We start from the raw sequence: 13,011 nt of genomic DNA, 5'->3' as shown, positions 1-13,011 counted from the left end.
GCTCCTCCTCCAGCCTTTGTCCAGTTTCCTGGGCAGAAGGTGTAACCTCACCCCAACCCCCCTCCTGGCTCAGGTATCGTCCCAGGCAGTGAAGTCACCCCTTGCTATCTCATCACCGATCCAGACAGTCCCAATAAATTCCCCTGCCACATTCCTAGGTCAATCCGCCCCACCTGGATCCCCACCTTCCCCTGCTGGCCTGGCCTGGCGGTCCCTTCCCCCTGGCATAGCCCTATCGACTGCAGCCCCCTGGACCGGCGGTGCCCCCTCTTGGTGGGCTTCTACCTAGTTGACACCCCGAGGGTTCTGCTTGGCTGCCATTTCCTTCATCTTCAGGCCTTGCACCACCTTGTGTCCCTTTGGCCACAGTAATTACATTTCAGGTCCCTCAAGTCCCACCAGGAGGGTCAGCCGCGCCGGCATTTCCGGGCACCCCTGAGTTGGGCTTCCTGGGGTCCCACCTTTGAGAGGTATCTGGGTGACTCCCCTTCTGAGTCCCCAGTGGGGGTCTCCCTCCTGCCCCTGATCTGCTGTCCACAAACTCATCTGTCAGTGCCCCCGCACTGCGCAGATCTTTGGGCTTCCGGTCCACTAACCCCATCTTCAGGTCTGGAGGGCAGATGTCCTACAGCTGCTCCAACCCCACCAGGTGATACACGTCCTCTACGGCAGTGGCCCCTGCGCCCTTCCCCCACTTGCGGAGATATCCCCCAGCAGGTTGGCGACCTCCTTGTAAGTGACACCTGAGGTCTTGTGTACACCCTGGAATCGTTTCCTGTACACCTTGGGGGTCAGCTCAAACAGCAGCAAAGCCTGTTTGAACAGGTCATAGTCCCACATCTCCATACCAGCCATTTGGCTGGGAATGTCTCTATGGCCTTGGGACCCAGCAGGGGGGTCAGACAGTGGAGCCTGTCTGCGGGGTCAATCTGGTTCAGATCACACACCTTCTCAAAGGCTGTGAGATAGGCATCAGTATCCCCCCCATCCTTAAACTGGGGCAGCAGTTTTGTGTCTAGATTCCCCACAACACTGGCGTCTCGGGGCCCTTCCCCACTTACCCCCCAGCAGGCCCTCTTGGCCCACTGCTCCTCCAACTCCAACTCATACTACCGCTGGTCTGCATGGTCCTCTCGTTCTCTCTCTCTGTCCGCCAGTCTCCGCTTCTCCAACTCCAGCTCCTTCTCTTTCAGCTCCAGCTCCAGTCTCCGCAACTCCTCTAGGGAGGAACCTGACTGGGGTCCCCCTGTGCTGACTGGGGAGTCGGGTCTGAGAGACTCCCGGCTGCTACATGGACTGCCCCCATGGCTACTCCCTGGCAGTCCGGGCACCTTGGGAGCCCCCCTGGGGTCTGGAGCCTGTTCCTCAGATTGGTCGTTCTTTACAAGCTGAGCCATCAGCTGCTCCTCAGTGAGCCTCCCGATGCTCAGCCCTCTCTCCCTGCACAGACGTGCCAGGTCCCTCTTACGGCGCTAGGCCATTTCCATGCTGGTTCCTTTCAATTCCCTCGTTTTATCGCTGGCAGCCACTCACTGCAAAGCGCCTGCACTCGCAGACAACCGTCTACAGGGTGCATCCGCCAACCATCCTCTGCTACCACGTTGTCATGGACTCACAGGTCATGCCCACTCTTGGCCCCATGCGGTCCATGGGGGGAACCCCCTTCAGTGACACACCCCTTCTCGGGGGTCCACTCTCTCTCAGGGGTTAAGCCCTTCGACCTCCTGGAACCGCACCTCTCTGAGCCTTAGCACGCCTGTCTCTCGCTGTGGGCCCCCTCACGGAGTCCACTCGCTCTGGGCCCCTGGGGCCTCCACTCCCAGAGGGAATAATGCAACCCTGTTCTCTAGACCAGAGTAACTCTCAGCCAGCATAAAATAGGAGGGTTTATTGAGCATCAGAACACAGCACAGAAAACTCTCAGCGCCTTCAGGCCTGGCCCCCCTCAAGCACAGCACATCCAAGTCTCCCTTGCATCCAGGCGGGCTCTGCCTGCTCCCTCTCTCCAGCCCAGAGCCCCCCTGCTTCCCAGATGGGCATCCGATATAACCTGCTCCCAGGCCCCGCCTCTGTCCATTGTCTTCTCTCCAGGTAAACAGGGTCGCCTGGGCCCCCTCTCCTCTCCTCTGTCCTCTGGCTCCTCTGGCTGGAACTGCCTGGTCAGGTCACCGGGGTCCCCTCTCCGCAGCCCATTGTCCTCCCGCTGGCTGAAACCAGCTGTGACTCCTGAGCTGGGCCTCCCGGTCACCAGGTCACCAGTCGCTGGGGTTCCAAGTTCCGTCGCCGGTCCTCCTTACCAACAAACCCCCTCTCCCATCCCCTCGTTAAACCAGTAACACCCAGGGAAACTGAGTCCCAACCCCTCTGTATGCAAACTGTTGGAAACAACAAGGAAAAACCAAGAAAACCCCCCACTTCATCACACACCTCCAGCTCCCCTGTGCCCTGACCCCTCCTGCACTCCAGTGGGCCGGACACACCCAGTTCCTGCTCCCCACAGCTCCCCTTTCCGGGGTGAGCCCCCCAGCTCCCCTGACACGCTTCTGTCAGATCCCTGCTAGTCTGTCTCTTGCGGAACAGTGCTGTCCGGGGCTAGACTGGATGGGCCCTGGCGGGGCTTCCCCAGCCTCTGCACCTTGCTGCAGCTCTCCCTGGCTCTGGTGGCAATATTGACCCAATCTGCCCCCCAGACTGTTGGTGGAGCTGGGCACAGCCAGGCGCCGGGCTCCCCTAATCCCCGCTCCCCCTCCAGGACCCTGGACTCTCTGTACGAGGAGCTGGTGCTGCAGGGAATCATCAAGCAGGCCCAGCGCGTCCAGCTGGCTGACTACACGGGTGAGTCCGCCAGGGCCGACGGGGTGGGATGGGCCCTGTGGAGGAAGGGACCAGCTCGCTGCCCCAGCAGTTCTATGTTGAGGGTGCAGGCCAGCTCCCCACCCTGGGGGTGGGGGTGCAAAGGGGACAGGAGCTGTTTGCTGCTTTAGGGGAGGGAGTGGGGACAGGAGTCCTCTCCCCGCCCCATGCAGGCAGGGGAAGGGGGAGGTGCGTGTCTCGCTCCAACTAGCATGCTGCTGTATGTGGGAGGATGTGTGTGTGGGGAGGGGTCTGACCCAGCCCGTGTCTCTCACCACCGGTGGGGTGGAGGGTGGGGAACTGTCTCTGTCCCCTTCTTCCCTACTGCTCAAGCCTGCCTCCCCTGACAGGCGATTTCTGTTACCTGGGCACCACCCTGCGCATGGCGGGTATTGAACCCACGCCCTCGGTGATGGACATCAGGCAGAACATCACCCTGTATGCCATCCTTCGCCTGGGTAAGGGACCAGCCGCCCCATCCCGGTGCACGTGGAGGGGCTGGCGAGGGGGGGCAGGTGTTTGATGGATGTACCCTGCCCTGCAACAGATGTTGGGGTGTGCACTGCACAAGGGTGCAGTATCCCTGCAGTATCCCCTGGCAAGAACAAACTTGCTGTGTTTGAAAGCCCTGCACCACCCCAGTTACTGCCAGGGCCTGGCACCATGGCTTGGCACTCCCACGGGGGGAGGAGGGTCTGGCCAGGCCTGGCACTTCTGTGGGGTGGGGGGAGGTTGGGCAGGGCTGGCACTCCCATGCAGGGGGAGGAGGGAAGGCATGGCCTAGCATTCCCATACAGGAGTCAGGCATGATTTGGTTTTTCTGTGGGGTAGGGGATGGGCATTCACATGGGCGGGTGTCTCCATGGGATACTCTGACAGCTATGTTGGGGTGAAGCAGAAACCTTCTCCCTGCCCCGCCCCCATTGTCCCCCAGGGTCCCCCACAGTGCACGAGCTAGCGCCGCTGGTGAAGTCCATCCTGCTTGCTGGGCCTGCTGGAACTGGAAAGAAGATGCTGGTCCACGCTGTGTGCACCGAGACGGGCGCCAACCTCTTCGACCTGTCCCCAGACAACCTGGTGGGCAAGTACCCGGGGAAGGCTGGCCTCAGCATGCTGATGCACATGGTGTTCAAGGTACCGGCATAACACAGGGCAGGACATGGGCCATTCCCCACCTAAGCAGGGCAGAGCTCAGACCCCAGAGGAGGGACAGGGCAGATTTTCACTTGGGCCTAGTGCAGTATGGTGTTGCGGGGTGGGGTGGGCAGGGTGTCCTAACGGGCCAGGGGCCTACTCTCCCCTTCCCTGTGGCTGGGGGCTCTGGCTAAACCTCCTCTCGGGCGCTCTAGGTGGCCAGGTTGATGCAGCCGTCTGTGGTCTGGATCGGGAATGCAGAGAAAACCTTTTACAAGAAGGTGCCGAAAGAGGAGAAGCAGGTGAGAGTTGGGGCCGGGGGCTGCTGGGGTGGGGGACCGTGTTACCAGGATTGGGGAGGGTGTCATAGATCCTAGCTAGCATCCCCTCCTGGCCACACAGTAGGACTGCTGGCAGGGGAGTCCAAGCCTCTGCTGCTCTGGGTCCCGGAGCCTGTATGGTCCAGCCACTGCCCCAATCCTTGGGTCTCTAGTCACAGTCTCAGGGCACAGGCCTTCTGTCTGGCCCCCTCTCAGGAGTGCTGGAAGCCACTGTCCAGCCATCTAGCACAGCTGAGTGCAACACTGACCCTTCAGACTCCCCTGTACTCAAACACGCCCTTTCCCAGAGCTCTGCCCTGACGTGCGAAGCTTCTGGTTACTGTTTAATGCTCTAGGGGCACGCAGCAGCTGTGAAGCAGTGAACACACTCACACCTTACACACAGAGGGGAACACATTAATACTCTTTGACATAACCATGAAAAGCACAGGAGAGTACAAAACAACACACACTACCCCCATGTCCCTGCCTCAGTTTCCTCACCATTCCAGGGCGTTCTTTGGATGGGTGTCAGCATCCCATCAGTTGTGCAGTCTTTGGGACCATGTGGGCTCAGGAAAGTGAGCACGGGACCCCTGCCCTATAAGGCTGCTACATGGTGGGTGACCTTGGTCTCTCCTACTTCCTCTTATCTGGCCTCCTTTTGTTCATATGCCTCGCTGCTTAAACCCCCTGGCATCCTTTGTTCTGTCTTCGGGGTGAGTTCCCACTGCTCCTGCCTTTCCCTCTCCTGTCCCAAGAGTCAGCGAAACTGGTTTTCTAGGGATTTCACTGACCTATTGTTTTCGGGTGTTTGCCCCTGAGTAGGGTTGTTAAATCTAAAGAACCCCATGGTATCTTTCATGTGTGTCCCCACTATGAGACCCATCAGCAGTGCTGGCCCCACTGACATATAGGCACTCATGATACAACTGGTTTTCAGAATACACCTCAGGGCATTAGCCAGAATTCATGACTTGTACAGACATTGCCCCAGTTCATGCCAGAGGGGCAGGGGCAGGAGCACCTGAGAATGTGCATTGGAACAGCTGTACCCTAACCTGTGCCAGACCCCTTGCCCTGACCCCAGGGACCCTGGCCCACGGGCTCGCCCTGACCCCAGGGACTCTGGCCCACGGGCTCGCCCTGACCCCAGGGACCCTGGCCCCAGTGACTGTGCACCCCACTCATGGGCTTGACCTGAATCCCATAACTTTGCCCCCTCGCCCATGGGCTTGACTTGACCCCAGTGACCGTGCCTTCTCCCTGCCTGGAGCTCGACCTGACCCCAGTAACTCTGTCCCCCCGCCCGTGGGCTCGACCTGACCCCAGTAACTCTGTCCCCCCTCTGCCCAGGGCTGGACTGGACCCCCCATAACTCTCCCCCCACTGCACACAGGCTCGACCTGAGCCCAGTAACTCTGCCTCCCTGCCTCTCCTGCAGGCTCGACCGGACCCCAGGGACCCTGCCCTCCCCTCCCTGGACCAGCCCCCCCGTAACTCTGCCCCCCCGCCCGTGGGCTCGACCTGGCCCCATGACTCTGCCCTTTGCTGCCTCGCAGGCTGACCCCAAGCGTCTGAAGAGGGATTTGCCCAAAGCCCTGAAGCTGCTGAAGCCAGAGGATCGGGTGCTGCTGATCGGCACGTCGGACAAGCCCTATGCAGCCGACGTGAAGATGCTGTGCAAAGCCTACGAGCGGATCCTCCTCCTCCCCCGGCCTGACTATGCATCCCGCTATGGTGCAGAGCTGCTTGTAAACTCAGCCAACTGGTGCTGATGACTGGCTGGTTCCTTCCCCTTTCACCAGTGCTTTGGGGGCCTGTCATGGGGTGCCCCGTTGGATTTGGCTCCTTGACCCTGCACCTTAAAGATTCAGGGACACTCCAAGCTGGTGCAACACCCGTGCTCTTTATTTAGTGTCTGTTTCCCACTACCAGTTTCCCACTATTGACAGACTATTTACATGGCTTGGCCTCACACTGGCCTGACCAGCAACAAACTAGTAGGCTCTTTCCTCTCTCTGAGCCTGACCTTCCCCTCCTGGTCTCCATCCCCCTGTAACCATGCGGCCTCTGGTGGGACACAACTGAGAGTATCAGTTCAGGACAAATTGCTTAGAGCAGGGCAGTCACAGCCCAAAGCCGGGGGTTCTTCATTACTAAGGCACCAAACCAGCCAGACAGAGAGGACTTTGGTTTTATCCCACAGGCTAACCATAAGTCACACAAGCAATTCCCTCAGACACTCCAGTTTCCCAGTATCACCACCAGCACCACTCGTTATGGGGACGAATGGTTTTGAAAACCAGTACCCCAGTAAAAGAAAAAAGGTTCTCTCGATCCCAAAGGACCAAGCCCCAGACCCAGGTCAATATACAAGTCAGATCTTACCCACAAATCACGCTGTTGCCAATCCTTTAGAATCTAAAATCTAAAGGTTTATTCATAAAAAGAAATATAGATGAGAGCTAGAATTGGTTAAATGGAATCAATTACATACAGTAATGGCAAAGTTCTTGGTTCAGGCTTGTAGTAGTGATGGAATAAACTGCTGGCTTAAGTCAAGTCTCTGGAATACATCCACAGCTTGGAAGGGTCATTCAGTCCTTTGTTCAGAGCTTCAGTTTGTAGCAAAGTCCCTCCAGAGGTAAGAAGCAGGACTGAGGACAAAATGGAGATGATGCAGCTGCCTTTTATAGTCCTTTTGCCATGTGGCTTGTGCTTCCTTTGTTCCAAACACAAGCTACCCAGCACATGGCATGGAAAAACCTCAGAGTTCTGTCCATAGGCATGTCCCTGCATGCCTGGCTGAGTCACAAGGTGTATCTGCCTTCTTTCAATGGGTCAGTTGTGTAGCTGATGGTCCTTAATGGGCCATCAAGCAGGCTAGGTAGTGCAAAGAAGAGGAGAGATGCTTATAAAATCTGCAGGTGACTCTAAGCTGCGGGGGTTGCAAGCACTTTGGAGGACAAAATAAGAACTGAAAACAACCTTTGCGAATGAGAGAATTGGTCTGAAATCAACATGATGCAAGTCAGCTAAGATGAGTGCGAATTACAAGAGAGTTAAAATCAAACACACCTGCCATGGGCAGCAGCAAGCCAGCTGTGAGCAGCAAGAGCCATTTGCTAGCCTGGGAAGGACCTTACCCCAGTGCAGGAGGCAGTGGCCTGGATTGTGCAGGTGTGCGGGACGATTACATTCAAGTCCAGGGCCCTATAGGGACTCACTGCAGGATGGGGCTCAGAATGAGGGGGAGCCTGGGGGATTTACCTTCTTTTATTGCTTGGCTTGATCCCTCCCTGAGCATCCCCCCCCGCCCCCCAAAGCTCTCTGGGGACATCGCTCTGTGACTTCCCAGTCTCCTTGCCCCACCCCCGAATTGCAGCGTCTGGGTTTCAGAGGAGCAGCCGTGTTAGTCTGTATCCACAAAAAGAACAGGAGTAGTTGTGGCACCTTAGAGACTAACAAATTTATTTGAGCATAAGCTTTTGTGGGCTACAGCCCACTTCATCAGATGCATAGAATGGAACTTATAGTAAGAAGATATATATATATATACAGAGAACATGAAAAGGTGGTAGTTGCCATACCAACTCTAAGAGGCTAATTAATTAAGATAAGCTATTATCAGCAGGAGAAAAAAAACTTTTGTAGTGATAATCAAGATGGCCCATTTCAGACAGTTGACAAGAAGGTGTGAGAATACTTAACATGGGGAAATAGATTCAATTTGTGTAATGACCCAACCACTCCCAGTCTCTGTTCAAGCCCAAGTTAATGGTATCTAGTTTGCAAATTAATTCCAGTTCAGCAGTTTCTCGTTGGAGTCTGTTTTTGAAGCTTTTCTGTTGCAAAATTGCCACCTTTAAGTCTCTTACTGAGTGACCAGGGAGATTGAAGTGTTCTCCGACTGGTTTTTGAATGTTATGATTCCTGATGTCAGATTTGTGTCCATTTATTCTTTTGCGTAGAGACTGTCCGGTTTGGCCAATATACATGGTGGCAGAGGGGCATTGCTGACACATGATGGCATATATCACATTGGTAGATGTGCAGGTGAACGAGCCCCTGCTGGTGTGGCTGATGTGATTAGGTCCTATGATGGTGTCACTTGAATAGATATGTGGACAGAGTTGGCATTGGGCTTTGTTGCAAGGATAAGTTCCTGGGTTAGTGTTTTTGTTGTGTGGTGTGTGGTTGCTGGTGAGTATTTGCTTCAGGTTGGGGGGCTGTCTGTAAGCAAGGATTGGCCTGTCTCCCAAGATCTGTGAGAGTGAGGGATCATCTTTCAGGATAGGTTGTAGATCTTTGATGATGCGCTGGAGAGGTTTTAGTTGGGGGCTCAAGGTGACGGCTAGTGGCGTTCTGTTATTGTCTTTGCTGGGCCGGTCCTGTAATAGGTGACTTCTGGGTACTCCTCTGGCTCTGTCAATCTGTTTTTTCACTTCAGCAGGTGGGTATTGTAATTATAAGAATGCTTGATAGAGATCTTGTAGGTGTTTGTCTCTGTCTGAGGGGTTGGAGCAAATGCGGTTGTATCGTAGAGCTTGGTTGTAGACAATGGATCGTGTGGTGTGGTCTGGATGAAAGCTGGAGGCATGTAGGTAGGCATAGCGGTCAGTAGGTTTCCGGTATAGGGTGGTGTTTATGTGACCATCACTTATTAGCACAGTAGAGTCCAGGAAATGGACCGCTTGTGTGGATTGGTCCAGGCTGAGGTTGATGGTGGGATGGAAATTGTTGAAATCATGGTGGAATTCCTCAAGGGCTTCTTTTCCATGGGTCCAGATGATGAAGATGTCATCAATGTAGCGCAAGTAGAGTAGGGGCGTTAGGGGACGAGAGCTGAGGAAGCGTTGTTCTAAGTCAGCCATAAAAATGTTGGCATACTGTGGGGCCATGCGGGTTCCCATAGCAGTGCCGCTGATTTGAAGGTATACATTGTCCCCAAATGTGAAATAGTTGTGGGTGAGTCCCTACTATTAACTGTTAACACTAGAGTGTAGGGGAAGGTGACTGCATGATTCAAACCCCAGTCCAGCCAAGGAGCTGGCAGTTCCCAGCTCCAGGACCCCAAGCAGCAGCAGCCAGAGTAGCGGGCTGGGCGGTGCTGAGCTGGGAAGGTGTGATGTTATGCGTGTAATATATCATCTCATTGAAAGGTGACACAGGGCCAAAAAGAGTTAATTAACTCCCAGACTGACCTGACCCATGGCCGAACTTTAAAGACGGGTTAGGAAGAGATGGAAATGAATAGAGCTTTGAAATGCAGCCGGCATTGTTAGAGGTAGAAGGGGAGATGTTTGCTCAGGTCTTGTGAGGTCAGCAAACAAGTCTTGTCTATCGCTATAGCTTTGATTCAAAGATCAAAAAAGGAGTATTAACATTTAGGAAGACACTGGAGTGAAATCGTATTATTATCTATATGTCTCTTTGAAGGTTGTGGTAACCTGTATCTGAACTGCTTAATGGATAAATGACCCTGTGCTAATTGCCAGGATGTTTGGGATAAGGAAAGTTAAGCCTATTGTTTTCTCAGGCCAAAAGGCTGCTGGAAATGTATAAAAACCCTGGGACACGATCCTTCTTCATCTCAGATCTGCTTTGGGTTTCAAGAAGGGGAAACCCTGAGCCATAAGAATTGAGATCCCCAGGCACTGACTGGAGTCACCCTGACTATGGACATTGGACTATAACCTCTGGACTATTTCTAAGAGAACTTTTGGCAGCTACAAACTCACCATCTCCGCTAGGTATCTGGACTTCAAGAAATTGAACTCAAGTCTGTATGTATATTGATCTTTCAACCAACTCTCTCTCTCTCTCTCTCTTTTCTTTTTTAATAAATTTTAGTTTAGCTAATAAGAATTGGCTATAAGCGTGTATTTTGGGTAAGATCTGAGTTATCATTTGACCTGGGTCTGGGGCTTGGTTCTTTGGGATCAGGAGAGCCTTTTCTTTTATATGATGAAATAGGATTTTCAGAGTTTATCATCCTATGTTTGACAGGTGTGTCTGGATGGAGGCCTGAGGCTGGATACTTTAAGGGAACTGTGTTGTTTGGACGTCTGAGTAACCAGGGAGGTGCTGTAGAAGCTGTTTTGGGCTGGCTGGGTAAATCTAAGTATTGGAATATCCACCAGCGTTCGGGGTTTGTCTGCCCCGGTCTGTTTGCAGTTCACCCTGGTTGAGTGACGAGAAGGGTCTGGAGAAAACCCACTTAACACCTCCCCCACTCAGCCTGTTCTGCATCTGCTACTGCACAGATGTCCCGCCCCCCGGCTTGCATTGCTCCGTCGTGGTGGTGGTGGGAGTTTGGAACATTATGTCTTTCCCCTGCAGCCCCCCCAGTTCCTCCACCCCGTGCCCTGTCTCTCCTCCTATCCCCTCCCCCCAGCACACGCGGGTCACTCCCAGAGTTCGCCCACCATTGTCCCCTTTGCCTCCTTAGTGACCTGGCAGCGCCTGATCAAGAAGCATGGCGGCACCATCACCACTGCCCTGGACGTCAGTGCCCTGGCCAAGCTCTCGGACGGCTACAGCCAGGGGCACATGGCACAGGCCGTACAGATGGTATTGACTGAGCGGCGCCTGCTGCAGATGCTCAAGAAGCCGCTGGGGGCAAGCGAGTTCCTGCAGCAACTGGCAAAGGCCGACCCCATTTACAGTGAGGAGGAGAAGACACTGCAGGTGCCTGGCTGAGCCCCAGAGATCCCAGCCCCCCCATATTACTGTCACCCCTTGGGGAAGGCACAGGGGAGCCCTTCCCTCCAGCCTCCCACCCCAACCTTGTCCCTGCCCCTCACGTTATTGTCACTCCTCAGGGCAGGCACAGGGGGACTTACCCCCAGCACCCCACCCAGCCTGGTCCCTGTCCTCCACATTACTGTCACCTCTTGGGGTAGGCACAGGGGGTCCCTCCCTCCAGCCCCTCCCCCATGTTACTGTCACCCCTCGAGGCAGACACGGGGGGCCCTCCCCCCAAGCCCCCTAACCTGCCCAGGTCCCTGCCCACCATGTCACTGTCACCACTAGGGGCTGACTCAGGCCCACCCCTGCCATCCCCCAACCCAGGGTGTCCTCTGCAGTGCAGCATCAGCTCTGCACTGACCTCACTTGCTTCTTTGTGCCCTCTTGGCAGGACTGGTACATGAAGACTCCATTGGGTAAGAAGCGACTCAAGGCAGCGCAGGAGAGAGCAGACAAGAAGGAGGGAAAGGGGAAGGACAAGAAAGGGAAGAAATAGTGCTGGCTGAGGGGTCCTGCATCTCCCTCCCTGGGCTTTATGCTCTGGGGCCCTTGGGCAGGGCAGCCCCATAAAGCCAACTTATTCTTCGTCCAGCCCGTCTGTGCAGAAAGAGGTCTGTGCATGGATGGGAGTGAGCTGGGGGAGTGCAAGTACATATGTGGGGCAAACCTGGAGGGGCGGTGTACTTGAGCTTGGGGGGTGTCTGTGCATGTGTGTCTCTGTGTGTGTGCACATGTGTGCATGTATTCATGTACCGGGTGCACCTGGGGGGTTGTGCATGCATGTGGTGTGTGTGTCTCTGTGTGTGTGCATGCGTGTGCATGTGGGGTGAGCCTGGAGTGTTGTGCATGCATGTGATGTGTGTCTGTGTGTGTGCATGCACGTGTGTGCATGTGGGGGCATGTATGCATGTACCGGGTGCACCTGGGGGTCTGCATGCATACATAGGATGAGCAAGAGTGGTGCATGTGGGGTGAGAGAGAGCCAAGACGTACACTCCCAACTACGCCTGGAATGGCAACCGGGAGCACGTTGTGGGTCTGCCCAGATCCTGTCCCAGCTCCAGTGTGAGGGGGCCCATGGTCTGGGTCACTGCCCTCATGCAGCCCTGAGAGGGAACGAGCCCCCTGCCCCTGAGCCCAGGCAGCTCTGAGCTGTGCACACAAATGCCTCTACTCCAGAGAATGGGGGGCAGCCCCTCCCTCTAGTGTTTTGGGCAGAGACACTTCTGGGACCCTCTGCTCAGCTCCCATCCCCTGAACCCTGCATGCAGTTCTGGGTCCCCAGTCCCTGAGAAGGGGGTTTCCCCATCCCTATAGGGAGCTGGGGACGGACACACATGCACGCACATGGGACACCATGCTCCTCTCTTCCCCATTCCCTCAGACCTTGCACTCAACTCTGGGGCTCTCGGTCCTCACATGGAGGGAGCTCCAGGAGCTGTGTAGCTGCCCGAGGGTGCACAGTTTGTGGGGACAGTCTGCAGAGCCCCAAGAAGGGAGAGGCGCTTAGTGTAGCCCTGGGAGCGTGACTGGACCGTGGAATGTGAGTGACTGAGCAAAGGGGAAGAATGCCAGGCGCTGCTGGTTACTGGACGGTGCCACTGGGAAGTGGTGGGAGCTGCATTGCTCCAGCCATTTAAACTGGGCAAAGCCCTGGGTAGCTCTGTATTTGCAGGAAGTAGGGGGGTGGGGGCCTCTTCTGGCCAAATTCCTGCCATGGTGGCACCATATGTGCTCGGCTGGTTCGCAGCACATTCTCTGCAGGGCAGCGACTCATTTGTGTGTCTGGCTCAGCATCTAGGTCTCTGCCGGCACTTAACAGAAAATGAACTGTAGGGATGGAGCAAGGCAGAGACCAGGTGTCTCCCAGGTTGCAGGGGAGCTCCCAGTGGGGTTGTGCCTCTGTCCGCTACATTCTCACTGGCCGTTTGCAGTGGTTCCGAACTTCCAC

General features: G+C 55.4%; 1 protein-coding gene across 1 annotated transcript in view; it reads left to right on the top strand.

Annotated features, from left to right (window-relative positions):
* IQCA1L (IQ motif containing with AAA domain 1 like) overlaps positions 1–11,556 on the top strand; it is a 78,366-nt gene extending 66,810 nt beyond the window's left edge. The window contains exons 12-18 of the mRNA XM_043538848.1: positions 2,753–2,835; positions 3,204–3,311; positions 3,788–3,987; positions 4,203–4,289; positions 5,870–6,047; positions 10,762–11,000; positions 11,452–11,556. Of these exons, the coding sequence (XP_043394783.1) occupies positions 2,753–2,835; positions 3,204–3,311; positions 3,788–3,987; positions 4,203–4,289; positions 5,870–6,047; positions 10,762–11,000; positions 11,452–11,556 (1,000 nt within the window). The remainder of the gene's footprint in view (positions 1–2,752; positions 2,836–3,203; positions 3,312–3,787; positions 3,988–4,202; positions 4,290–5,869; positions 6,048–10,761; positions 11,001–11,451) is intronic.
* The last annotated feature ends 1,455 nt before the right edge of the window (positions 11,557–13,011 follow it).

Source organism: Chelonia mydas, chromosome 2 (assembly GCF_015237465.2).
Source record: "Chelonia mydas isolate rCheMyd1 chromosome 2, rCheMyd1.pri.v2, whole genome shotgun sequence".
Classification (NCBI taxonomy): Eukaryota; Metazoa; Chordata; order Testudines; family Cheloniidae; genus Chelonia; species Chelonia mydas.
Note: the sequence above shows the minus strand (reverse complement) of the source record. Positions and strands in the feature narration are given on the sequence as shown.